The 25,562-nt window shown below is 37.7% G+C and overlaps 1 protein-coding gene across 1 annotated transcript in view; it reads right to left on the bottom strand.

Annotated features, from left to right (window-relative positions):
- Window positions 1-429: 429 nt before the first annotated feature.
- The window catches only part of LOC135074479 (meteorin-like protein), a 37,088-nt gene continuing 11,955 nt past the window's right edge, over window positions 430-25,562 (bottom strand). The window contains exons 2-5 of the mRNA XM_063968769.1: window positions 6,450-6,661; window positions 5,148-5,438; window positions 3,129-3,282; window positions 430-2,735 (exon numbers count right to left, since the gene is read on the bottom strand). Coding sequence (XP_063824839.1) covers window positions 2,483-2,735; window positions 3,129-3,282; window positions 5,148-5,438; window positions 6,450-6,661 — 910 coding nt within the window. The 3' untranslated portion in view covers window positions 430-2,482. The remainder of the gene's footprint in view (window positions 2,736-3,128; window positions 3,283-5,147; window positions 5,439-6,449; window positions 6,662-25,562) is intronic.

The following is a 25,562-nucleotide window of genomic DNA, read 5'->3' as shown; positions in this document are numbered from 1 at the left end:
CAATAATAATGAACGACTTATATTCTGTACGTACGGTGTCTTATGAATTTTTTGGATCAATGTTAACTAGAAACTTAACTATTAACCATTATTCCTGTTGTTGTAAGTCGGCATCGGTATCTCCACTGTAAAATGTACCATTTGAACTTCCCACATATCACGGTAAAGTACCTGTTGTAAATCATTTTCGGGTTTTGTACAACGTCTCAAGTTATCAAACTCGAAGCTATTAATATTCTAAATTCTATAGTTTCCCTGCTCTGGGCAGATTATAGTGCTTTAATATCCCGCTAGAGGCGCTTAACTTGACTATCTGGTGAACAGCACCTTTTGTAACAAAAACTTTTCACGAGAGATGAATTAAATTATTTAGCAAATCCCATTTATTCGTAAGAATTTTATCTTTTGACTATTCGAGATGATCTTGTAGTTGTAGATGTTGTACAAAACCCTTATTATTACCAAATAAGTGCAGTCACGAATAAACGTAAATTCCGATCCATTCTACATTATTTCTTTTTTGTTAATTTCTTCTTTAGTTTATTGTTAAAATAAGTTTATTTACTTTTTTATTATCACCGACATAAGGAAATGTTAATTTATTTTATTTGTTCTTCGTTTATTTATTCTAGTTGTGATCACTTGGTGATTGAAACGTTCACATTGTACCAAAACTATGAAATCTATGTACATAGTCTATCAAATTATAAAGTGTTTATGTGATATTATGTATAGTTAAGAGTTAAACCGTGCCGAGTAGTTTTTCTATGTGGTATCAGTTGTGATTTTTCAATAAATGAACTGCTATAATATGACGTTTTCTTATTATTTCAATGTAAGGACCAAGAAATTCAAAAATAACATACACCATGATAAAGTTTTGTAACTATTTTATTTAACAATTTTAATTAGGCAGTATATTTATATATAAACACCATAAAAGTCAAATATCTATGTTATATACAATAGGCATTTCACAATATAATATACTCGTTGTATTCTATATCACATATTGACAACTATCAATAAACTTTGTACAAATATATTACTAAAATATTCACAATAAAATATACTATATTATATTCTGAGGTTCTCTATCACTTAGTTATAAAATGAGATATCCTCATAACAATATAATATTTGATTTGATTTTTTTTTAAATTCTTTCAGCCATTTTTTTCTAAAATAGTACAGATTACTAGTTTTAATATTGAAAATATATTACTAAACATTTATATGTAAACTTTCTTTCTGGAAGCACATTATAGAAGACATCGTGGGTCGGTAGCACCAAATCTGATAAACTTTATTATTACAATGTATAGTTTATACCATATTATTTGTTTTGAAATATTATTATGTAATACTGTTCAATATAGGTATTACTTACAGAATATTTAGGTAAGATTGTTGGCTTAATGTTGATACTAAACTAATATGGCTATCAATCACCATTGCGGTCTTAACATAATATGTACACAGTTGAGATCAACCTTATATCTACTTATATGAAGATCTTTATAGATTTTGGCACTCTGGACCACAATACTTTGTCATATAGATTTACAATAAAATATAAAAATTTCTCGATAAAAACTACGATTCTGTACATATTGCATTAAAGACAAGCAATTTCATGGCAAGCTACAAATACTAATTTGATGTTATGTATTTTATACAAAAAATAGGAATATTCAAAATCAAGAATCTGCTACCATTATTTAATGGTTACATAACACTGACTGAATTTTTATCTATTAACTTAGCTCTAATTGTTTTCATGAAGCATTTCGGCTTAAATCTTAAATACATACACTATCACAAGGAGTCAGCCAGCTATCCAACCTTGTTTGATTTTTGTGAATTCATTTCGAAGAATTTTAAAGAATTCTCTTTACAATCTTGGATCAATCACATTAAAATACCGGTCCAGCCGTCTAACTACCTGAGAAGGAAAACTGCAGCTAATGCATTATCTAAAGGTACACATCGAATGCCTGCAAACGACCGTTTTAGTACAAATGTCTTTAGCTTATACAGTTGTATTTCTAACCCAATAATGGGAGACTTCACAGAACACTCATGGGACCAGCAGCCGATTTCTCAGCGGGATTATAGACTATTTTAAAACTTAATATATTAACATCACATCGACTTATAGCATACGCAACGGCAACTTGCGTTGACGAGCGATACCACAATATTGCGTAACATCGACGACCCAGCTGTTAGCAATATAGTGTTCATTAAGCTATATGCATACGGTACTTGTTCTTCTTGGGCTGAATCTGGCACCGAAGTTGCACGTATGATGCACGTCACGTGTGACATGCGTAAATAAGAACACCTGCCCAACTTTCGATGGCGTAACGCGCACACTGTCCCTTGAATGCCACTCAAACAGTTGCTAACCAATTTTCAGCTGATGTGTTGTTCACACTGCGAGCATATTCAGCTGACCTTTCAGCAGCTGTATACCTCGCTAGTGCTGCAGCAAGCAATGCGACGAGCCCTCAGCGGTTCTCCGAGCCACTAACTCCTCCCAATCGCGAAGTCTCGGCGCGCATACAAGAGCATATCGGCCAAGACGGCGCCGCGCCATGACCAGGAACTCGCCGGCGCCGGCCGCCGCGCCGCACGCTGCGCCTACGTGCACGTGCGCGTGCAACGCGCGCGCCCGCCGTCTAGTGCGCTTGCGCGTCGTGCTGCGCTCTAAAGTGTTGTCTACTTCGTACCTGAAACAAAATTTTAATTTTATATTTGACTGCTTTAAAAGTTCACAGACATAAGATTTCTCAAACAAATCATTTTTTAAATGCCTCTTCCTAAAGTTAACTTACACTTGGTTTCAATGTGTGACTATTCTAACCCAAAAAAAATTCAAGAAACCTTTGCCTACCATAGCCCTACATTAAATCAATGATACCTACCTATCTACTTTGATTCAAATTCAAAATAGTCATTCCTCCCCTCTTTTAATAACGATGCCCTAAGCTTCAGCTAGGGCTCATAATGCTCTACATTTAAAGTTCACTACGCAATAAATGATTAAGTATTGATTGCTAAGTAAATGTAATTTTTTTCCGTATTACCAACTACTTCTGCTTAAGTTTCAGCATCATTATTACCTGAAGTATTCGCCGTCATCGTCCAAGTCATCAGAGTCCTTGTGTTCGTCAGACGCGCGCCCCGTAGCCCGGATCAGCTTGGTCAGCCGAACTGTCAGCTGCGTGGTGTCTAGGTCTTCCCGCTGCTCGCTGCCCACGATCACTCCTCGGGACACTGCAGCAATGGAAAGGTATGTTAGTAAACCGTTGAAGAAAGTAAGTTTAGTTTGCTCTATCTCGATCAACAAATAAGTACTTAGGTACAACTTTTCTAGTAAAAGAATAGTACCTATATACAGGGTGGAATTGAATTTTCAGAAAGATCCAGTTTATTTTGTAATCTATTTTATTGATACCGTTGGATAGAGCTCGTGAAGCACTTTCAGGATCAGTAACCAGTTTTTGGATATCTTGTATAGTTTACAAATAATCGAGTGAGATCACTTATCATTTCCACCCTGTAGAGTGACATATTTTTAGGTCATTAGTCTTATAGTAGCTAATGTAGAGTGTAGAGTTTAAAGCAGTACCAGCCGGTACAATATTCTACCTTTTATAACATTAATCGAACTTTCTTAGATCCAAACTTTAACGAATCACCGTCGACAGCCAGTATTATAATAAAGAAATATTATTATCTTGCAGTCTAAACCGAGCGCATTATGTTTCCTATAACAAAATACTTAGTCCTAGCTCCGGTTATCAACCGTGCTGCCTTCAGGCTAAAATGACGTAATACTTAATACTTTGAGTACCAAAATACATCGGCGCAATTCGACATAGTAGATATAGATTTGTTAGAAGTATTAATCACTGTGTCGCCATTGTCCGCCGCTACATTTTTTGCTTCGGCGTGAGTAAGCGCAAATGTAGTAACTGCGTTTTTTCCAAAGCTTTTGTTTGAGCGAGATAAGTGAATAGTGCGGGCCTTTGGTAAACGGTCATCAACCCTACTCCGCCCAGAAAGCCTATAATTATGCCGAAGTTTGACTAACGATCTTGTCTATCCGAGCTGAATGTTCTCACAATTTGTTTCTAGTCGCAATTCTGACATGTCTTGTTTAATTATTATTTTTTGCAGGTCTTAATTTTTTATATGTAGAGTAACGTACGTTAAATTTTCTTATAAAGAAAGTTACATCTACAGGAATCTACAGGAAATAAGTTATAATGTGTCCATCAGCAACATGATGGGTCCCTCAAAATCTCCAAGCTCGATTAGTATCGTGCATACAAAAAATGTCGGTAATTATTATATGGCATGACAAACTAAAATTTCAATGATACGTGACAGAGATGGTTAATACGGCGAAGGCGGCCGCCCGCCGACCCGCGGGCAACGCATCTCCGACTATTATCATTTATCAAACGAGAATAAAAAGCCCACATCTACTCCCCGCCGCGTCGCGTGCCGCCTCGCCATACTAGTTTGTCCAGTACTTATCGAGTTCAACTGTTATGCCCGTAAATTGAAACTAGACGAGCCCAGATTGGCGCTATCCCGTTGCGTACACAAAAGCTTCCGCAAGTCCGGTGCGCTTTGCAATTTAATGCGCTTCTAAGAAGCAAACTCACAACCGCTCTGCGGAACGAATCAAAAGAACGAAAACAGCTTTTTCACTTTATCACATTTAGATTTAACGAGGTAAATTCTGAATTTCTCCCGAATAACATGTTAACGCACGCCGCCGTTTACAAATATTCGTCGTTGTATGAGGGAATTATATTCTCGGGTAATAAGGCTTTAATTTAATTGCGGGCGAGAGGAATGTTGATTATGGCGACAAATTACGGTGCGGTGCGGCGCAAGAGTTGATTAACATTCAGCGCCCGCTTCTGCTAACTCATTACGCGGTGGTGCAATCCTGCCTCAAATGTAAGGGTAGAAACATATCACATCAGCCACTGTGTAATTAGCCCCACAATTGTCTCTACGTGCCGTAATGTTTGTATTCTTGTTCGACAAGTTTATTCATCGATCAGATAATTATTGCAAGTGTTGATGTCACCTGCGTCCAATTAAGTGCTGTATAAACATACCTAAATCACTGGTGCAGAAAGCTAGCTCCAATTCAGCTTCTGAGCAGGGTCTGCAGTCAGCCGTGGCTGGGTCGTAGTGCCTCCTTACGAGCGGGCGGGCCTCGTACTTGAAGGTAGCCTCGCGCCTCTTGGTCCCTTCCTCTGGTTCGGCCTCTACATACAAAGCAGCTCGGCCTTTTCTGCTGCGGAAGCATCGTAACTCCTTAGGATCACCGTCGTCGGGCGCGTACAGAGGAACCAACTTGTGCGTGCCTTCCACGAACAAACGCGCCGGGAAGCGCTCGGCGACTCCTGAAAAAAAAAAGAACACTTTTATGAAGAATGCTTCATTTAAATTTAACGGAAAATCGATTTGTAATGCTGTAAATAAGTAATGAATTCTTAATAAGGTAGTCCTGTCCTTGAAAGCAGTTTATCTGAAATCATTATAAGAAACGTTTTGGGTCGGCAGGGACATAAAAATACTTGCATATTACACGTTTTATAACTCAACAATCTCGTTATCAGTACCTGGAATTGGAGTTTACATATTTTTAACTAGATAGCGGTTAATATTCTTGTTATTCTCGCTTACAAACTTTAGATAAAAGATTTTTCACAAAAGTCATCCTCTTGTTTCGACTGGTTTTATGATGGGGAGTTCCATCGGATAAGGTGTTTGTGACGGTACGAGCAGTTTTTTATCGGTTACATCTCTTAAGAGTAATCGTGTCCGTTAAATTTGAGCGAATATAAAATTCTTGAAACGCGGATAAAAGGCTACGATTACGAAGGCGTCGTAACATAGATAGTGTAGTAGTTGTGAGATGATAGAGCAGGCCGAGCGGGTCAGGCTGCCTGGGGACATGCACGCTCGTTCTGACCCCGCACATGTCACTATAGATATATTATTTCAGGGCATTATGGATAAAACTTAAAATAACCCATACATGTCACCATTATGCCCGAGGATCTAAAATGGCGACATGGTAACTTTAATATCTGGTTAAATTATTTTCTAACCTTACGGTTAGAAGGTATTCTGTTATTATTATGATATGAACCAGATATGAAACGTACAATGTTGCCATATTAAACCATCACTATCTGCATCCCCAGACAAAATGCAAAAGGTGTCAGTTTTCATATCGAAAGATGGTCGGAAAGCCTTTTTTTTAGTATGGAGTTTCAACGGATTCGATTTTCCAAACTAAAGTGATACTTGTCTATCTCTAGACCCAATTAAAACGCTTTTAACTAGCATTTATTCATGAATCAAGTAACGGTTTTAATATCGTTATTTCAAATTACAAACTCTCTAACCTGTATCATTCAGCCGCTCTGCATGAAACAAGTCGGGCGGGTCGGGCCGCCTGATGACTCGCACGCAGACCCTGAACTCGCGCTCGCCGGCCGGCAGCGAAGGCCTGAACAGCAGCCGCAGGGCTCCGCGAGGGTACACCCACGACACGCTGCCTTCTCTGCAGCGGAGGTACACTGGAGTCACCCCCCGCTCTGTTGTTGAGGTGAGACCACTGTGGACAAAGAGAAGTTAGGTTTAGAATGGATTAAAGAACTTAGATTCTTCATCATGATTATTTCAGCCATAGGACGTCCACTGCTGAACATAGGCCTCCCCCAATGATTTCCACAAATACCGGTTGGTAGCGGCCTGCATCCAGCGTCTTCCTGCTACATACGGATTCTAATTTTGTTAAGTGCTGATTATTTAGGGTCCTTTACCTTATTCTAATCATGAGAGAGTACGAAAAAGTTACCGCAGTATTAAAAATTTAAAACCAGTATTGGTTCCAGTACTACTAACAAAAAAGGCAATAAATTACACGTCGCTGCGTACGGTTATTTACTTAATTAATGTGATTATGTTTCTAGTTTGAGGCCCTTTCCATATATTACGGTCAGAAAGTAGTTTTAATCATATTTGGACAATCTGATTGGGACACTGCCGCTACCGAAGACATAAATTCCGAAAGAAAGCTTATTACGTATTCCTATCGCGCCCGTAGCGCCGCGCGCGCAGCCGCCGCGGAACATTTCCCATTAAAATTATTAAAAATTTCTTATACTGCCACCGCTTTTTGACCACACTCATCCATTGTCGGACGCCCGCCGTGATTATGTATGAAAACAGCAAGGAATATACGTAATCTTTAATTCAATCACCAAAATACCTGTTACCTTAAAAGTAATTCAATTTGTATAATAAATCACATTCAAAGACTGTGATGAGAAACTTTGGAGGTTTGCGTATTTCTCATCAATATTTAACACCAATAAAATGGTTTGCCTAAAATAACTCGTTTTATCGAATACGTTAAATCAACAATGCGTGAGGCGTAAATTGCGTTCCCTGTTAGACGTTCGGAGCTAAGCCATCATTACGTAGAGCGAGCTTAAGGGTATAAAATCTAGATCGAAAGCTGGCCCAAGGAGCGGGCGAGATTACGGCCAGCGAAGTGTCATTTCTCGTTGATATCTCACAAGTGGTACCATAAACAAGCCGCGAGCGGACAATGCTATCTCCCATCAGTGGCACGTGGGCCGCAATACTGGAGTAGCGCCCACGCTCGCCCACAGCCGCGATCACAAGCGCGCCATAAAACTAAAATATACGACGGTGCACAGGCACACTATAAAAGATGCCACGTTAAGATTTTACATGGCCCGATGGCGGTGCAATAAAAGCACGACAATGCCTTTATGTAAAGCTCATTGTCTGTGTGGCCGCGCCCTCGTGACGGATGACACTCGCTGCATGCGCGCGCACGCACCACACAGCCTCCTCCAGGAACCTCTGCCTCCGAGCCACGATTTAAGTAGGTACTTTAAGCCAAAGTATTAAATTTCAGTACAAAAGACTTAAACGTCGTCTTGCTAATAAAAATATCATATTTTTTACCGTCTCGATCCAAGTTCGTGAAGAACCCTTTTAGATTTTAATGGGATGTTGTTCTTTTCTGCGCCAATGTTATTATTGCATTCCAGTTGCATAAAACCGCAAACATTTACGATTTCATAGCTTTCTAAAAGCCGCTACAACGTCCCTTTTATTACAACACTTTCTTCGATCCACAGTGATTTTACAAAGACTTGATTTATTGCCCGTCAATTTATGAATAATTTCTTTAAATACTTTTGGAATGTCATATCCTCCTTTCCCGTCATCGAGGGGCTTCCTTAATCCCTCTAATGGGTCGAATGTTGAAATATGTGCGCTGTAAATTAAGAACTAATAGCAACAAGTGTGGCATGGCCATCGAGCTCAGTCGCACACGTGATTTCACCCCAAACTCAGGGTTGAACAAATATTAATAGTGTGTCAATAAAATTATTTTTATTTTCCCTTGAATTTAATCTAGTTTCAGATAGATTGCGGAAAGAGAACTGCTATATGTAATTAAGTTTAATAAGCTTGTGCTTTCTTAGATATTAGATAGTGACGATGTTAATTTAACTCGAACGGTATACTTGTTCTAGTTACCTAACTGCATTTTAATATCAAGCAAATCATGCAGTTTATGTTTTGGTTCAAATATTTTCTACTATCTAAACTAGACATTAACTTTTATCGTTATTCTCTTTCAATATTTACATTCCAATAACGTACCATGTACCATCCCTTAACGCTCACCCTATCGCGTTAAAACAAATACAAAAACAACGCGACATAAAAACCACGTAAGGTAGATTTTTTGTTACCAAACACACACGTAAAAACACCATAGAACGATAACTGTACTGGAACGAGTTGTACCTCATTTATTTTCTGTTTCTGGCCGTAAAATATTGCGTTCGTAATGGTGTTGCGTGATTGTGATTAATTGTATTTGGTACTAATACACTAAATTATTCATGAAGTTAATATCAAACATAAATAATTTATACAATCTTGTTTGTCATTTCAATCTTAGGCAGTAGAAGTGTCTCTCATTTCCTAGTTAACATCGGTAGCCGGTACCTACTTGGGCACTGCTATAATGACTAGGTAAACTCGATTTAAATTCAAGAATAATTAAATATTAATATTAGACCAAATGACAGGATTGGTCATGCTTTTGAATGTAGAGTTTATTACTCTACATTAAGTTATCTAGGTTAAGAAATTAACCTTAGGCCCGGTTTTTTGATTCGTAGTTAAAATAACCAATAGTCAAATTTGACAGATGTCAAATGACAAGTGGTTAAATATCAGAAAAAAATGTTTTTCGAACAATGGTTAGCTTGACTTTTAGTACATTTTTTAACTATCAGTTAACATTTTGTTAATATTTAACCATTAGTAGCAAAATTTAACAATTTGTTATTTTAACCATGAATCAAAAAACTGGGCCTAGTGTTGTTTCAGAAAAGTTCATTCAAACTCAAACATCAATTCAAAGCTTAGTTCAATTTCGGACATACCTCAAAGGGTGTGTGTATTATTAAGATGCTGTGAAGCAAAAAGTCGATGTACCTACCATCGTATCCATTTACCGAATAAAATGCTCAGGCACATTATCATCAGCCGATTCAAATCGAAGCTATTCCCGGTCATTACAAGCAAATGACGCGATACCGAACTAAAAGCTGCTAATGCATTTCGGAGTCATTCCTCAAAATGGTCGCGTCTCTCTCGCACACGTTGACCCTAGCACAGCCTTATCTCTTTCCAATAAGTCAAAAGAATCACAATCGAAATGAAGTCACGCGCGGGACCAAATTAGTGTTCTTGAAGAAAAAAGTATTGTAGGTACCGCTGTGAGCTTTAGGTACCGGCTGTACAATCTACTACGTGTGATCGCGAACTTTATTGCTTCTACTATGTAGGTAATTTATGTGATATCCACTTTATTTTATATCCTCAAATAAGATGTTCACAAGTTTACAACGGCATTTTACAGCCCACGATAAAATTCGTAAGAACTATCCGATTTTAAAGGTTTTATTGGGACACTAAAATTATAAACTTTAACATATTTGTGTTAATATTCTAAATCAACCCGAGTAGAAAACGTTTTTCAAATTAACATACCATTTAAATCCTTAAATGCCTAAGTGCTACGTCTGACTAGTTATGTAAATGAAAGTATACGACTATTAAATTTCTAGATAAACGGCCTTTTGTTAAATGTCAAGACAAAAATAAGCGGGCGCCGTTGGTAACTGTAATAATGTAGTTGTCAATCCAGCTCGTGCGTGCGATACCTATTATTGAATCGTAAATATTATTAAATAAACATTATTATAACAACATTTTAAACTATGATCCTACGCTATGAACAAAAGACTCTGGTTTTATTGAGCTAATTAACAACTAACAACTTTTAGCTATATAAATAAAGCTACCTAACTTGCTGCTTTGGATTGAAGCTTTTACCTAATTAACTGTTAATTTTCAATAAGATTGACATATAAAACCTAAGATAAACATACAAAGCTCAGCGGTTCCATACACAGTAAATTACGTAAAATACTTTAGTTTTTATAAAAATCCTGTGCACCCTGGAAAGAGGGCCAGAAACTGAACGTGTCCGAATTAACATTGTCCCTCCCAGCAGGACATTGAGAACGAAGCCTTAAACGTTATGTATTTTTTCCTCATATAAAGTCCAGGCCCCGCAACCAAATTCTTGTTGAAACCTTACAAGACCGGTATTATAAAACGCGTGAATCTCATTCTAATTTACATGAATAGGCACAAATTGGATCTTAAGTGTGTGGTTAACAGGTAAATTGCAATTATTAAAATAAATTAAAAAACTCCGACGTTTATGAATGTTTAAATACAAATACAAATGAGGTAGCCTCGAAGCAGTACAAGGGTTTTGAAAGGAAAAGCTTTTAATTCTAATTATTAGCTCCAGGGCAAAATGTTGTTATAATTTTCCTATAATTTCATAGGAAAGAACATGTGTAGAGGTCAGTTTTTTTCTGTTTTCTTCGTGCGACTTGGTTTAACGTGCCTTGTATCTTCTGTAAACCTACGTAGAAAGTTGCTGTACGATAACAGGTCCCATAAAGCTTTATCGCAGCCCACAACGGCTCCACCAGAATAATAAAATAAATGTGTGTCTTTTCTACGAACTTTTATTCATTCTCGTCTAAAGCTAGCTGGAGATAACAATGTCGCATGCGCTCAAACTCTACCGCCCATAGCATTTAGGGCTGATACTTTTACATATTCCTGAGTAAGTAATACAGACAAATCCATGTATGCGTTAAAATACTGAAAGGTTATTCTTATAAACACAAAAGCCAAACATTTTTGACCTATTTTTACATAGAGCTTTCGAAGCATCAATCGCCTGACTTGCACAGATTTTTAAAAATGTACTCTCCAAAAGATTAATAGACTTTCTTTCTTATTAGAACAAAGTTCTTGAATAATTCATCAGGCAACCCTGGGACGGTGACACGCGAGTTGCGCCCGCGCTGCCCACGCGCCGGCCGCGTATTGTCGTACATCTATATGTGACGTGATATACGACTTGATCTGAAACACTCCATCACAGGGACTCTTTACGCCTACGGTCAAATGTATTCGCCATATTAAATATTTGTCTATAGAAAACTATACCAGTTTATAGGGTTGCCATAGCCAACCTTCTAAAAATATACATACTTATGGTAATTTAAGTCATGTAGCTGTTTTGAAGCTTTTTGTTGTTTAACCAAACGGTTGGAAAGGTCACTTTTTTGGACGTTGGACTTTCGAAGTTTGTTCTGGTAATTGTACCGAAATATCTTTTGATAAAAAAGCTCTTGTTATGAATTTCGTTAATATGCGGTCGTGCATTGTGTCGCTATCAAGCGTGTTGTCGTCTCACGCACACAGACAGCAGCCTTTTACCGCGGTCCGCACCTCTACCAAGATTTAAAGCTTTCAAGTTTCGAGGCTCGAGCACACAGGGCTCAACCATATTGTCTGTCACGCACACAGCCAAGCAAGCGCTCTGTTTTTTAGTTTCTAGGTCACCGCCAGGCGATTGGAACTAAGCAAAGCAGTTCCGTGATCTACTTGCGACCGACCAGTTTGTAAACAAGGAACACAATCTGCTGTCTATTCCAATAAGTACCTACATTTATGCATTTAGCTATTCAGAAATCCCGATAAGTTGCTAGTTGGAATTTACAAGATATTGGATGAATATGTTCCTTAAAACGAAAACAAATCGCATGAAACTAACGTTCTTATCAGATTTGCTTAAAGGTAATAACTTTGAAATTTGAATGCGTGGGCACTGAAGCTGAAGTTGGATAATATAAATTAAAGCAGTCCGTAGGCTAAAAGGAGGATATGTAGTGTATAATATTGAATGTAAATGTACTTATTGTAAGTGTCAAAGCCTGTACGGTGTATTGGAGCGAGACAATGGACAATGGTCGCGCCCGCGGCCGCACGTGCGTGCATTGTGACCGAGCGAGCAGGATACAACCTTATAAGTTTTCAAAATATCTTCCTTCCGATTGGAAATTTGACATAGTACCTATTTCAGTTTCATAATAGCTGAGATCATCTTAGAACGTTAGCCAAATTCTATAGCTTGAAAGATGTTCCTAGATTTTTATCTAGTTTCATCAAAGTTTTCAATTAATTTTCTTGTAAAAATAAGAGTAGCAACAAATTATTGATTGGTGAGAAAATTCGAACAATAAGTCAGTAAAATTACGTGTGGTTTCTGTCTGAATGTTAACATTTGTGGTTTCATTTGGAAAGCAAAACAAAAGCTTTTAACTAAAGCTCATAGTTCTCTAGCTAGACAACAATCGGCTTCTTATCTCCACCAATTACCACTGCGAAATTTTTGTTTAGTCGGGCGCTCAGACCTTGGGAATGCTTTGTTCGTCAAATGTTAAAACTGATGGCCAAAAAGATAAACCGAAGGTCTGACGGGATAGTAGCCGTCTCCGTCTAGACGTAACTACTGTCAAAGTTGTCCCAAGTTAACAATGAGTCAGACAAAATAAGTCATATCAACTTTAAAAGCTTGAACGCCAGCATAAATAAACCCTTTCTTTTTCGTTAACCTCGGGCAAAGTATTCCAATAAAAACACGCACGCAGAAACAATTGCGCCTAAACGACGTGCTACGCTTTAGATTTAGTGTGAAATAAGGTAATTGGCGCTGGCAGACTACGCCTAGGAAATCGCCTGGATGCGAAGCATAAATCTAATCGACGAATCTACAAAGCGTTCTGGTTGCGAGGCGCATAAATTGTTCGCTTTAGATCGGCGTTTGAGTTTGAAATTGCTTAGTTAGCGGGTGTAGATTGCTGGAGTTGGATTGTGCGTCGCTGGGTGCGCACGGGCATAAATTGCAGTGGTAGCTTAGTGTCCGCTGTGCTGATTCGCCCTGATTGTATAATGGGCACAACTCGTGCGCGATGGCGCGTGGGCGATTCGCTGTCACCGCCTTAGAAATACGTAATTACATCTCAACATGGCACCGCATAAATCAAGCGGAGTGGACACAATTGAACTTCCTAATATACTATTCCCTTTGAGTCTTGTGTAGGAAGGAAGGTAAGATAAGATCCTTCTACTATAAGACCTTAGTCGATAAAACAATACGCTCGATAGATAGCTGTAAATTATGATCTTTTCGGGACTATTATTTTTCATTCAAGTAGAACCATTTAATTTTAATACCAAAACATATTAAAAGGACACCAGTTCCGATGCAGGACATGTAAGAACTGAGCATTTACATGACCAGTAAGATTTTATTCTTACTTCTCGATGAGGTCTACATGGCTACCATCAACATACGCATTCCTCCAACTGCCATACATAACGCATGAGTAACATGTATGAGTCCTGCATTTGCCATGCAAACATTCCTGCGGAGGAGGCGTAAGAGTCATCTCGTCCAATCGGTGTACTCCAAGCTCCTAACCGGTACCACAAACAGTGGATGCCCGCGACACGACACTGCCAGTCACTCACGCGCCGGATTCTTAGGGCTGTCTAGAACCGTAAATCTTTAAATTAAAGAACAAACAGCAATACTATCCAAAATTAAACGTGATCAAGACCTTGTATCATAATCGTTGCAATTATCTACAGATTTACGATCATGATTACGAGTGAAGCTCGCTTCCACCTTCGGCCTGATCATCACTTTCCATCAGGTGAGATGCAGGCCATAAGAGCTTGCTCGTTGTAGAAAAAAAAATGTAGATAATATAAAATTGCAATAATTATCATGATTATTAAACAATGTGAAAATTTTTTTAAAATTTTCCCCTAAAAAATTCAAGACTTATGAAGAGCCAACCCTGCACATCGCAGAGCGTGACTAAGCTTTACAAGTACATACAACTCTGCTAATTCATGGGCACTGTTTGTCTCTTATGTATAAAAGATACATAGAGTCATAGACCACTCATGCTCTGGAGCGAAGCGTGAGTCGGTAGTTCGATACCGCAAAGCATTTCCGCTGCTACCATTCTTAGATAATCCACTCGCAACGACTTATTTCCATTAGTATACCTATTACAAATAAATAAATAAATTAGTTTACATAAGCAGACATGGGTTTACCGACATTCAATTTGCTACTCATCATACATGGGCAATAATGGGCATGAGGTATGCCAAGATCTAATTCTGCTGCTAAATCTATTCTTCTATCATTTATCACAAAATTAAACTGGCAGGTATCAGATAACTTTTGTGTCTCATTAATAAAACTGATTTATATAAAAAGTTCATAAAGTCAAATTAATAAATTAATGTCACTGAACACATGCGATTCGGAGACAAAAAAAACCGATTCACATGTTACCATTTAGTTATAAGGAATTGAATTGTGGGCGCTAATGTATCGTTACTAAAGCGCCATAAATTAGTTTTAAAAGTTTTTTCATTGGCTGGACGAGGATAAGAATTCGGCTGAGTGCGCATGTGCGGCGCCAGAGTCGGCGCCCGCGCACATGGGCCCGATGACAGACGTCGCTTGTTATTTTATAAACACTGCTGACCTTGCTTCAAGCATAAAATACATCCTGGCTACTGATGTTATAAAATTCGCCGACACGAAAAAACTGGGCCATCAGCATTAGCGTCTAATAATATTTTAGGTAGGTACCTACCCTAATTAAAAAGTTTAACATTGAATTGACAACGGATAAGGAAAAGCTTTAAAAAATTCTTAATTTAGAAACAAACAATGTTCTGTGAGTGTTTACAAAAACATTGAAGACCACGCACTTTAAATGTGCAACAACTTCAAAATAACTAACAATTAAACGTTTACAAGACAATGTTGCGCTGCGCAGCAAGCAGTCATTATGCTCTTAGGTGCAATTTCGAAGCTATGCCATTACTGAGGCGACATAGCTCACTCTTTCACATACCTTGCCCTCATTTTAAAGTGTTTTAAACATGACCAAACTTTTCCATCCTTTTTTGTCTAGACAACAGTTACCATCAATGAAAAAGAAGCACTAATAGATATAGCTACGCTGTATTCTAAAGAAATTCCAATAGCAAATTGGAAAGAAGCTTGACAAATTGCACGAAATAAATAATCGAATACTAAATGGAACATCTCAATACCTCGAAACTAAATACAAACTACTGCTAGGATAAACGCTGTTAATCAGTTTTGTACGCAAATAAAGCGTGGTAAAGAACGTTTCGTATGGGAAAAAGGTATCGATAAGGTGATAGCAAAGATTTTAGTCATGCAATCGCATGCTTTCGGTGATCACGCGGATCGTGGGAACGTTCAATGATCTACATAATTTTGCGACTAAATAGCAAACCATAAATTTTTGATAAGAATTACGCACAGTCCAATAAACTCTACCATGGCGACATATGTAGCGTCATTTGACGATTCTTATTCGGATGATTTTTATTTATAAGATAAGATGTGTTATTCAGGCCTTATCTATCCTTAAAACTCATTTCCCATGGTAAATGGGTCATCCCCAATTCCCATGTATCCTATGCTCCGGCTGGCCAGACGGCATCGACGCGAGCGCAGGAATCGCGATAAGGCCGATTCACACGGTTTATCTGACATCATGACACTTGTCGACGACGATCGCTCAGTCAACACCTCTGACAGACATGAGAAGCCCTCTGTCAGCCATGTGTCAAGCGCGCTGGTGACAAATCGAATGGTCAGTTTGTCACTTATCTGAGAACTTTGTTTGCGCATCCCAAGAGAAATCGGGTCTTATCCACTCTGGTAATACTGACTGATAGCACAATCGTAAATTATAATTTAAATCGAAAGTTTATTTGCTGACCGACTGTTGTCACGTCACACAGGAAATTGTTAGGTGGTAGTCTAAGATCCCGCTATACAACGACCTTCACCGAGATGCTTATTTGATGAAACATATTTTATATTCAATTTAACATGTCAATAATTATATTGCTTAAGGGTTGCCTAATAAATTTCAGTCCAGGATATGATTAATTAATCATTAAAAAAAGTTTTATTTTTAAATATTTCATCGGTTTGACTATTAAACAAACTCCATACCAATCGAAAGTATGAAGCCCATAGAATATGCAAACGTTAGGTTGCCTATTCTTTTCCAGTCATAACTCTCGGGTTGCCAGGTATAAACAGGTAAATTGATAGAGCATTTTGCACCGGTCTGATAATTTAATCAAATTTAAATGAAAATAAAGATTATTTCATTGTGAACACGGTGGTATAGGGTTGCCTGCGAAAAATCAGTCCTGAATGACGGTTGTCGAATTTTGTAAAGTGAAATTAAAACTGAAAGGTGACATTTTTCGAGTAGTTGGCAACATTTGGGAAAGACGAGTTGTATGAGGCGTTTGTGTGTCTTGTCAAGAGGTGTCGCTTGGGTGAAGAAATTTCTCCAGTGTTGCCATGCTTTGGGAGATTTGGTCCAAAAATGTCGAAAGTGGAAATATCGACTTCCGGTCAAAAATTTGGATGACGCCTCCTGCAAAAGGGTCGTACAAATGACATTTGACCATTTTCATCTCGATCACCTGGCAACACTGGCAGCTACGGGGAAAAGTATTTTTTTTCGACATGGGTGTCTTTAAAGTTAAGGACGGACAGAAGGAGATATGGCAGAAAAAATCCAAAAATGGGGTTTGGTCGGTTATACGACCCAGATTATGGGAAAAATCCGAAAATTCAGAAAATCAAGATGGCGACCGAGTGAGCGGTCATTTTGTAAAAAGTTTCAGATTTCTGATTTTTCAAATGCATTTTTTGGGCAGTTGGCAACATTTGGGAAAGTCGAGTTGTATAGAGCAATTACGTAGTTTGCTAAGGAGTATCGTTTGGAAAAATAACATTTTCCAGTGTTGCCATACTTTGAAAGATTTGGTCAAAACATGTAAAAAATGGAAATAACGACTTTTGGTCCAAAATTTGGATGACGCCTCCTGCAAATAGGTCAAACTAATGACATTTGACTATTTTTATCTCGATTACCTGGCAACACTGGCAGTTACGGGGCCACAAAATTTTGGGACTTGGGTGGTTTTAAGGAATTGTTTCACGGGATTGGTTAAAGTTAGAAAAAAAGTAAAAATGGGTTTCGGCGCGGAAAATGGTCTAGATTAAGCGAAAAATGCAATAAGTATGGCAACACTGGAAAATGTTGTTTTTCCAAACGATACTCCTCAGCAAACTACGTAATCGCTCTATACAACTCGACTTTCCCAAATGTTGCCAACTGCCCAAAAAATGCATTTGAAAAATCAGAAATCTGAAACTTTTTACAAAATGGCCGCTCACTCGGTCGCCATCTTGATTTTCTGAATTTTCGGATTTTTCCCATAATTTGGGTCGTATAACCGACCAAACCCCATTTTTGGAATTTTCTGCCATATCTCCTTCTGTCCGTCCTTAACTTTAAAGACACCCATGTCGAAAAAACTACTTTTCCCCGTAGCTGCCAGTGTTGCCAGGTGATCGAGATGAAAATGGTCAAATGTCATTTGTACGACCCTTTTGCAGGAGGCGTCATCCAAATTTTTGACCGGAAGTCGTTATTTCCACTTTCGACATTTTTGGACCAAATCTCCCAAAGCATGGCAACACTGGAGAAATTTCTTCACCCAAGCGACACCTCTTGACAAGACACACAAACGCCTCATACAACTCGTCTTTCCCAAATGTTGCCAACTACTCGAAAAATGTCACCTTTTCACCACATTATCGACAAGTTCATGTACGCGTGCACGCACGGGTCAGGCTCGCCCGCCTTCGTGGGTTGCAGGGACTATAAATGAACGTACCTGTGTCACAGCATAGTCGGACCTCGATATTAATTAATTAATTGAAAATTATACGATTAGGTACTAAATAATTCTCACTATACTTACCTGAATCTGTTAATATGCCTACACTCTGTTGTTACTAACCTAAATACTTAAATTAATATTAAATAGAAAAATAAAATAAAATATTCAAAATGCAGTCAGTGCGATGGCACATCAGACTATACATTTTTGTTGCAGAATATCATTTAAATATTTGTTGGTATGATGGATGTGGTTGTCTACATGCGATTTTTTGCCGCAAAATGGCATTTAGACAGCCGCAGAAGATGCCACAGTGTCTCCTCCTTCGATGTGCTACCGCCTGTACCTACGTAATAAGTGTTTACTACGACCACTCTCAACACAAGTTTAATTAACTGTTTTATCTAAACTGTGGTAAATGATGCTGGTGTTGAATTTAGATAATATTGGTATATTAGTATTATTTATTTGCTACTGTACTTCAATACTGTTTTTTTACCCAAATAAATAAATAAAATAAAAATAAAAACCTAACGTTTGCATATTCTATGGGCTTCATACTTTCGATTGGTATGGAGTTTGTTTAATAGTCAAACCGATGAAATATTTAAAAATAAAACTTTTTTTAATGATTAATTAATCATATCCTGGACTGAAATTTATTAGGCAACCCTTAAGCAATATAATTATAAAAGACACACAAACGCCTCATACAACTCGTCTTTCCCAAATGTTGCCAACTACTCGAAAAATGTCACCTTTCAGTTTTAATTTCACTTTACAAAATTCGACAACCGTCATTCAGGACTGATTTTTCGCAGGCAACCCTATACCACCGTGTTCATAATGAAATAATCTTTATTTTCATTTAAATTTGATTAAATTATCAGACCGGTGCAAAATGCTCTATCAATTTACCTGTTTATACCTGGCAACCTGAGAGTTATGACTGGAAAAGAATAGGCAACCTAACGTTTGCATATTCTATGGGCTTCATACTTTCGATTGGTATGGAGTTTGTTTAATAGTCAAACCGATGAAATATTTAAAAATAAAACTTTTTTTAATGATTAATTAATCATATCCTGGACTGAAATTAATTAGGCAACCCTTAAGCAATATAATTATTGACATGTTAAATTGAATATAAAATATGTTTCATCAAATAAGCATCTCGGTGAAGGTCGTTGTATAGCGGGATCTTATACTATGGCTTCCTATCATTACATGTAGAGTCAATGTGATATTTTTTTTTCTGTTGTAAAATCTTATTTTATTAGGAAACGGGTTTTTAACTTAATTAATCACTTGTTGCGATTGCGAATAATTGGAACGTGGTTATTTATTAGACCGCTTTCAATGTGATTATGAAATCAACATCCCATAAAACCATTACGAGCAACTATTCATTTAATTAAAAACTGTCTATTAAGAGAACCATAAACGATATTAAACAAGATTTCTTATATAAATCGAAAGTCTGTTAATAGCTTGGATCAAAGACTGTTCTAACTAAACTGGTTTACATTCTAAACTGTTCTTGTTGTGTCTACTGTTTATTGCTAAACCTTGCAATTGTAATAAAATAATGCATGACAGTTTTGTTGGGTACAAGTTTTAATGGATCATAAATTATTTCCCACGGATTAAATATTGTCTGTGTTTAGTAGCTGACACGATACTGTTAAAAATTACTAAAAAATTGTCTGAAAGAAGCGTAACATTCCTAAATTACGTAGAATTTTCTACAAATCATTAAAAGTTTTAAAATATTAGATTTATAGTATTCAGCTTTTATAATCTTGTGGATATAAATCCTTGAAGACGTAAAATCTAATCTAAAGCATAACCTGTTTTGGCGATGCTCTGAGAAATAAGCGGCATTTCTATTATTGATAAAAATTTGGAGATTTATAGATAAGGCTGTTTACCCGCATGGTACGCAGTTCTCACGCGCGCGCGCATGGAGAATACGCAAGGAGCCGTGAGAAAGGCCTCTGTGGTTTGAGAACTGAATACAAAACTCCTCACTTACATTTTCGTTGTCCTATTTATTTGGTCACGCACTTTCTTTATGAAGGAACGTCAGTTCAAGGAGAGTTGGTTCTTAAAAGACCCTTGCTACCTTCTCAACACGTGATAGGCATTTTGCAAATATTTAAAAATATTTTTCAGGTTTTGCATTATCTATGGCATCAGAAAAACACCGTCCATCCAAAATTACTGATCGCGATGAATGCCTATCAATGGAATACCGATTTGGAAACTTTTTATGTCCTGCTGTTACTGCCCATAGATCACCAAGGCAGCAGCGTGAGCATCCTCCACCAAAACCTTCCGTGTCCAACGTATTACGGATTCAATAATGTCGTATAATGCGACAAGTCAACCGTGGTGCCTACAATAGCCTGGAATGCACCGCGACCGATCACCCGCCCGCCTCGGAGAGGCTTTGCTCCATATTTCTATCAGGATTTCTCTAAGCCGAAAGCTGTGAAAGCTGGCTGGCTGACTAATGTTATTAAATACGTAATTTCTCTACATCCTGAGTCTTAAACCAATTAGGTAGTCTTTCTTTCTATTCTGCTACATGACATTGGCAATTCCTTACGTTTCCCATCCATCAAAAGCCATATATCTTCTAGTCGAGGCACAGCAGCACCACCCTCTTTACCATAAAAATCTTATGGGTCTTTTACGGGGTAAATTAAAGTACCTTTATTACAATGCATTATTGAACAGACATCAAGAGGCATTGCTAAGGCCTTTCCTCTGAAATTTACGACCCATTATTCATCTGCATTACAGTAAAACATGTTTTGAATGCAAGAATCAATTCACAATCGCCATACACAATTTTCGCTATATTGGCCGAATGGAAACGACCGGTACGGAGAAAGAGCAACAATACTAGGCCCAACATAGCCAGCGGCTGTAAAACCTGGCCTAGCTATATTCGAGAACCGGGCACCGCCATAATATTTTCCGCATTGAGATTGCGTGCCGCGTGCCCGCCGGCTGCCGACAATTTATAGCGCAGTGGAACCACCGACCTGGTACCTACACGCTCGTTATTATTTCACGGAGGACCGGCCCGGACAGACCGCGCCCCCGGCTATCGCCAAAGCAACCCTGCTAAACGTGTATGCATTACTTCATGACCGCGAACAACTGCGCCACCCGACAGCTTTGTTCGCTAATTGCGACCTTAAAATAGAACGAATAATCATCGTATGTTCCACACGATTAAGTAAATACAACCTTCGCAATTCGCGTTTTGCAGCGACGGAAATATTGAGCAATGAGATCGAATCGTCCGTTACCCAATCTCCGAATGTGACAAGAACCTACTTAATGAGCAGAAAATTCTGCAACCAAATTCGTCATTCAAATTAACTACTCGATCTCTCTACATGGCGAAGTCAATTTTTTTGCATTGAAAATTTGAATAAAGTCTTAGCGGTGTCCGGTGAACGTAATGCCTTACAAAGCCACGTGCGACGATTTACAAGATACCCGCGTACCTATGTAGTAACGAACGGCGGTATGGCGATGCGGTGACGAATACTACGTGCCTGCTGCCAAACGGGTCAGTTCCATTAAGGCATATCATAATACATACTCCGCTCCTTATAGAGGTTGGAGCGGTCGCGGCGCGAGTGAGACCTCGAAGCGACTCCTTCAGTTGACCGGCCTTGCGGCACGCGCCGGCTTGTATTATTCCATTTGACTTACCGCTCTCATTATAATTCTATGGACCTAGGTATACAGACATTAAATTAAGAACTTATTGATACTTTCGAGGAGTCAGTATCTGCTGTGCTTAACACAACTGAACAGATACTAGAACTAACGGGCGCATTATTTGCATAACGCGTTTTGCAGAACAGTTCCTAAACATTGTTTATGGTTCAATCTGTTTAAAATAAAGGTACTTAGTACTTTGCAGCAATTAACTGTCAAAAATTGTAATCATAAATCTAACTACATAATCTGTATACAGTGCAGACATTCAATTTAGTAAATAGTCCAAGTGCTAATTCACTTGGGTGCATGTAATTGCTATTAAAATAATAGTGAAGCCAATCTCTATAAACATCATTCAAGTTCAATCAAGACGCAGACTATTTCTCCACAATAATTGCCGACCAAATAAGTCAGTGATTATTAAGAGTCAATCAAACTAACTCAGTAATTAAAATAAAAACAAAATGAGTTTACAACTGACAATTTTATTGCTGTGAACAAAATAGTATTACTAGAGGCTATTATAGACAGAATTAAGGACAGTGAAATAAAAATAAATTTGCCCAGGACAGGTTTGGAAATGACGCCAGAGAAGAATTAACAATCATCACCGATTCTAATAATTTTGGAGGTATGGCAGTTTCGGTATGAAATCTGATCCTTAGGCTTCTAACAGTGGACACGATTGTATGCAAATGTTCATATTGATGTGTAGCGATATTTTATTCAGATTAGCGACGTTTGAAATATGTAGCGAAGCAGTCGAGGCCCAATTAGCTTCGAGATTAGTTGAGACCATAAATTAGACGAAATGACGGGTGCGGACAGACTGACCAAAACATTCCGAGGCTCCGACTGAATACATACGAGCCTTCATTAGCTAGTGATTTAGTCCCAGCTGTCATAGTAATTGACATTGACAACGCAAGAGTTATTAGCGTTTACAATATTATTCTGGAACAGAAGAGGATCATCAGTTTTCAATTAATTTCATTCAAGCACCTTTTCAAATCAAGCTGATTGAATCTGAAATTTTGTAAGCTACAAAGGCTTTGATACGTTTTTATGGTCAGCCAAGGGCCTAACTTCGTCTAAACTTTATTTCATCTACAAATTCATCTTGTCCCTTATAAAAGATTTATTTATTAGCTCCGTTAAAACAAGACAATACACGATCAACGGTAAAAAGAAAAATATTATGGTTATTAACGTCAAGCGCTGCTGTTCGTAGCTCGCAGTAGAGTGCTCGGCACACAATATCTTGTTTCACCTCGACGCGACTTTGATGGGACCGCTTTATAGAGGAAGATTTCGTATTGCGTGTGACATCTTTATGCTTTTGAACGTTAATAAAAGGAACGTATTTTTAACGACTAAAAGTGTTTTTTGAATAAACTTAGACCCTGCTACTGTTTTGCAACTAACTACCATGTTTTTGGTATAGTGAGATTTCTTCCACCTCCTTTTCAATATGATTGTTTACATTTTCGGAAAGGACATTGTCAGAAACCGCCTCAGATTCCTGGGCACAGCAGTAAAGTATCAAAATTAATCTCTTACTTTTTGAATACTTAAATATTAATTAGATTGTAACGGACACTTGAGGATTAGAAAATGAAATAATAAAAGTCTTTTATATGTATTCCATAATACTATGACGACATCCGGTCATTTTAGGGCGTGGCCTGCTCCATATCCTATGAAGTTCCATAATTTGTGTCGATAAAATCTATGTAAAATCGGCACAAGGCAATGCCGTACTTCATTGTTAGGAATCCATGTAATAGTGATGTTGACTGCGGTCATCATAGACAATAAGATACCGATCTTGTAAATAAAATAAATCGTCCATATTGCTACAGTATGACTAGATTTTAATTAAAAGTTAAAAATATATTGCACGATACTACAAGAAGCTATCTAATGTGTCCAACTGGTCGAAGGTTATGAATAAAATAAAAAGAATTGTGATCATAACACTGATATAGACAATGACAACAATATGGGATCATCTTTAATATATCTGTAACAGTTTCAAAATCCGATGAAAAATCCAATGCCGCTTAAAGTGAGAGAAATGTCTAAAGTTCTAATAGAATTGAAAGTTTTATTCGCTCAAAATGCTTATAACAATAATTGGTAATACATTTCAAATATTAAGTACCTTTATAATGTATCGTTAGAACCAAAAAGATGTCCTCTCAGCTTGGAAAGGGAAAACCCAGGATTGGGGGAGCGCTCCAGGCAATGTTCAGAACGTTTCATAGGTAGTAGTAAATAATATTTATTTTATTATTAAAATTGAATATTTTGATATTGATAAAATGGAATATATCTTTCGATTCAAATACCGAATATTTTTCAATCGATAATAATTATCGAGAATTGTTAATAATATTCAATTAAAAGTTGTTCAATCCCTAGTCATGCATAGACTAAGACGGTAACCATGGAGATAGTTAGTTTGGTAAGTCACGTGTTAAATGTCAAGAGTGGAAAGTAAACATAGGATTCATGTTATTTATTTACGTGCAAAATGTAAGTAAGTAAATCATAAAAGTGGAACGCCGAGCTATTTCCAAAACCCGTCCAATATTATAATACAATTTGGCTGCGACAACTACAAAACAGAACATCTCCCAAATCGATGTGCATAAAATAATATAATACAATACTAGTAAGTAAGAGGTTATGATAACAATATTGCTATCAATAAGTTTATAGAATTGGTCCGCCAGGAATAATTGTTCTTACATAAAGATTTGTGTCATTTAGAACCTAGAAAGTATTTTTTCGGCACTGTTGATCTAACGGCGAACAATGTATGGAGAACGAACATTGTCCTTTAGAAACGATTGTGAAAGTTTTAATAAAATGGCGCTTTAGTTTTGCCGAAAAAGGGTAAGAAAAAACTAACCCTTATCAAGTATCAACAATAAAATATGTACATGAATAAAAAAATTAAACGTGGACGTGTTTAGAAACCACTAAACCACCTCTCTGAGCTCAGCACAATGGCCAACCACAACAGGGCCATAATGGAGAAAAGGGACCGTGCAAATAAAATATTTTGACCACACATGACCACACACCGCTGCGTAAAGGAATTTCCAATTCAAACGTAAAAAGTCAATCTTAATACACACAGCGGGTTAGATACATTAGATCTTCCAAATAATCATTTACATTTAATTCAAGAATTTAGAATTCTTTTGTTTCAGGTTTTTTTCTGTTTCCAGTAAACTGCTTTCCAAACACTGAGATGGGAGTGTTGGCACCTAGCAACGCCTCACCGGTAATATATGATTTTCTAGCTACTAGGAATGTGTTTTTGTTGACATGTGCCGGGCATAAAAACCGTCAGTGGTTAGTGGCCGTGTTTACATAACTAGTTAGACGGAGTGCTGTGTCCGCACAGCCTACGCAAGTGACTA

Source organism: Ostrinia nubilalis, chromosome 9 (assembly GCF_963855985.1).
Source record: "Ostrinia nubilalis chromosome 9, ilOstNubi1.1, whole genome shotgun sequence".
NCBI classification, from domain to species: Eukaryota; Metazoa; Arthropoda; class Insecta; order Lepidoptera; family Crambidae; genus Ostrinia; species Ostrinia nubilalis.
This window is presented reverse-complemented; position numbering and strand designations above follow the sequence as displayed.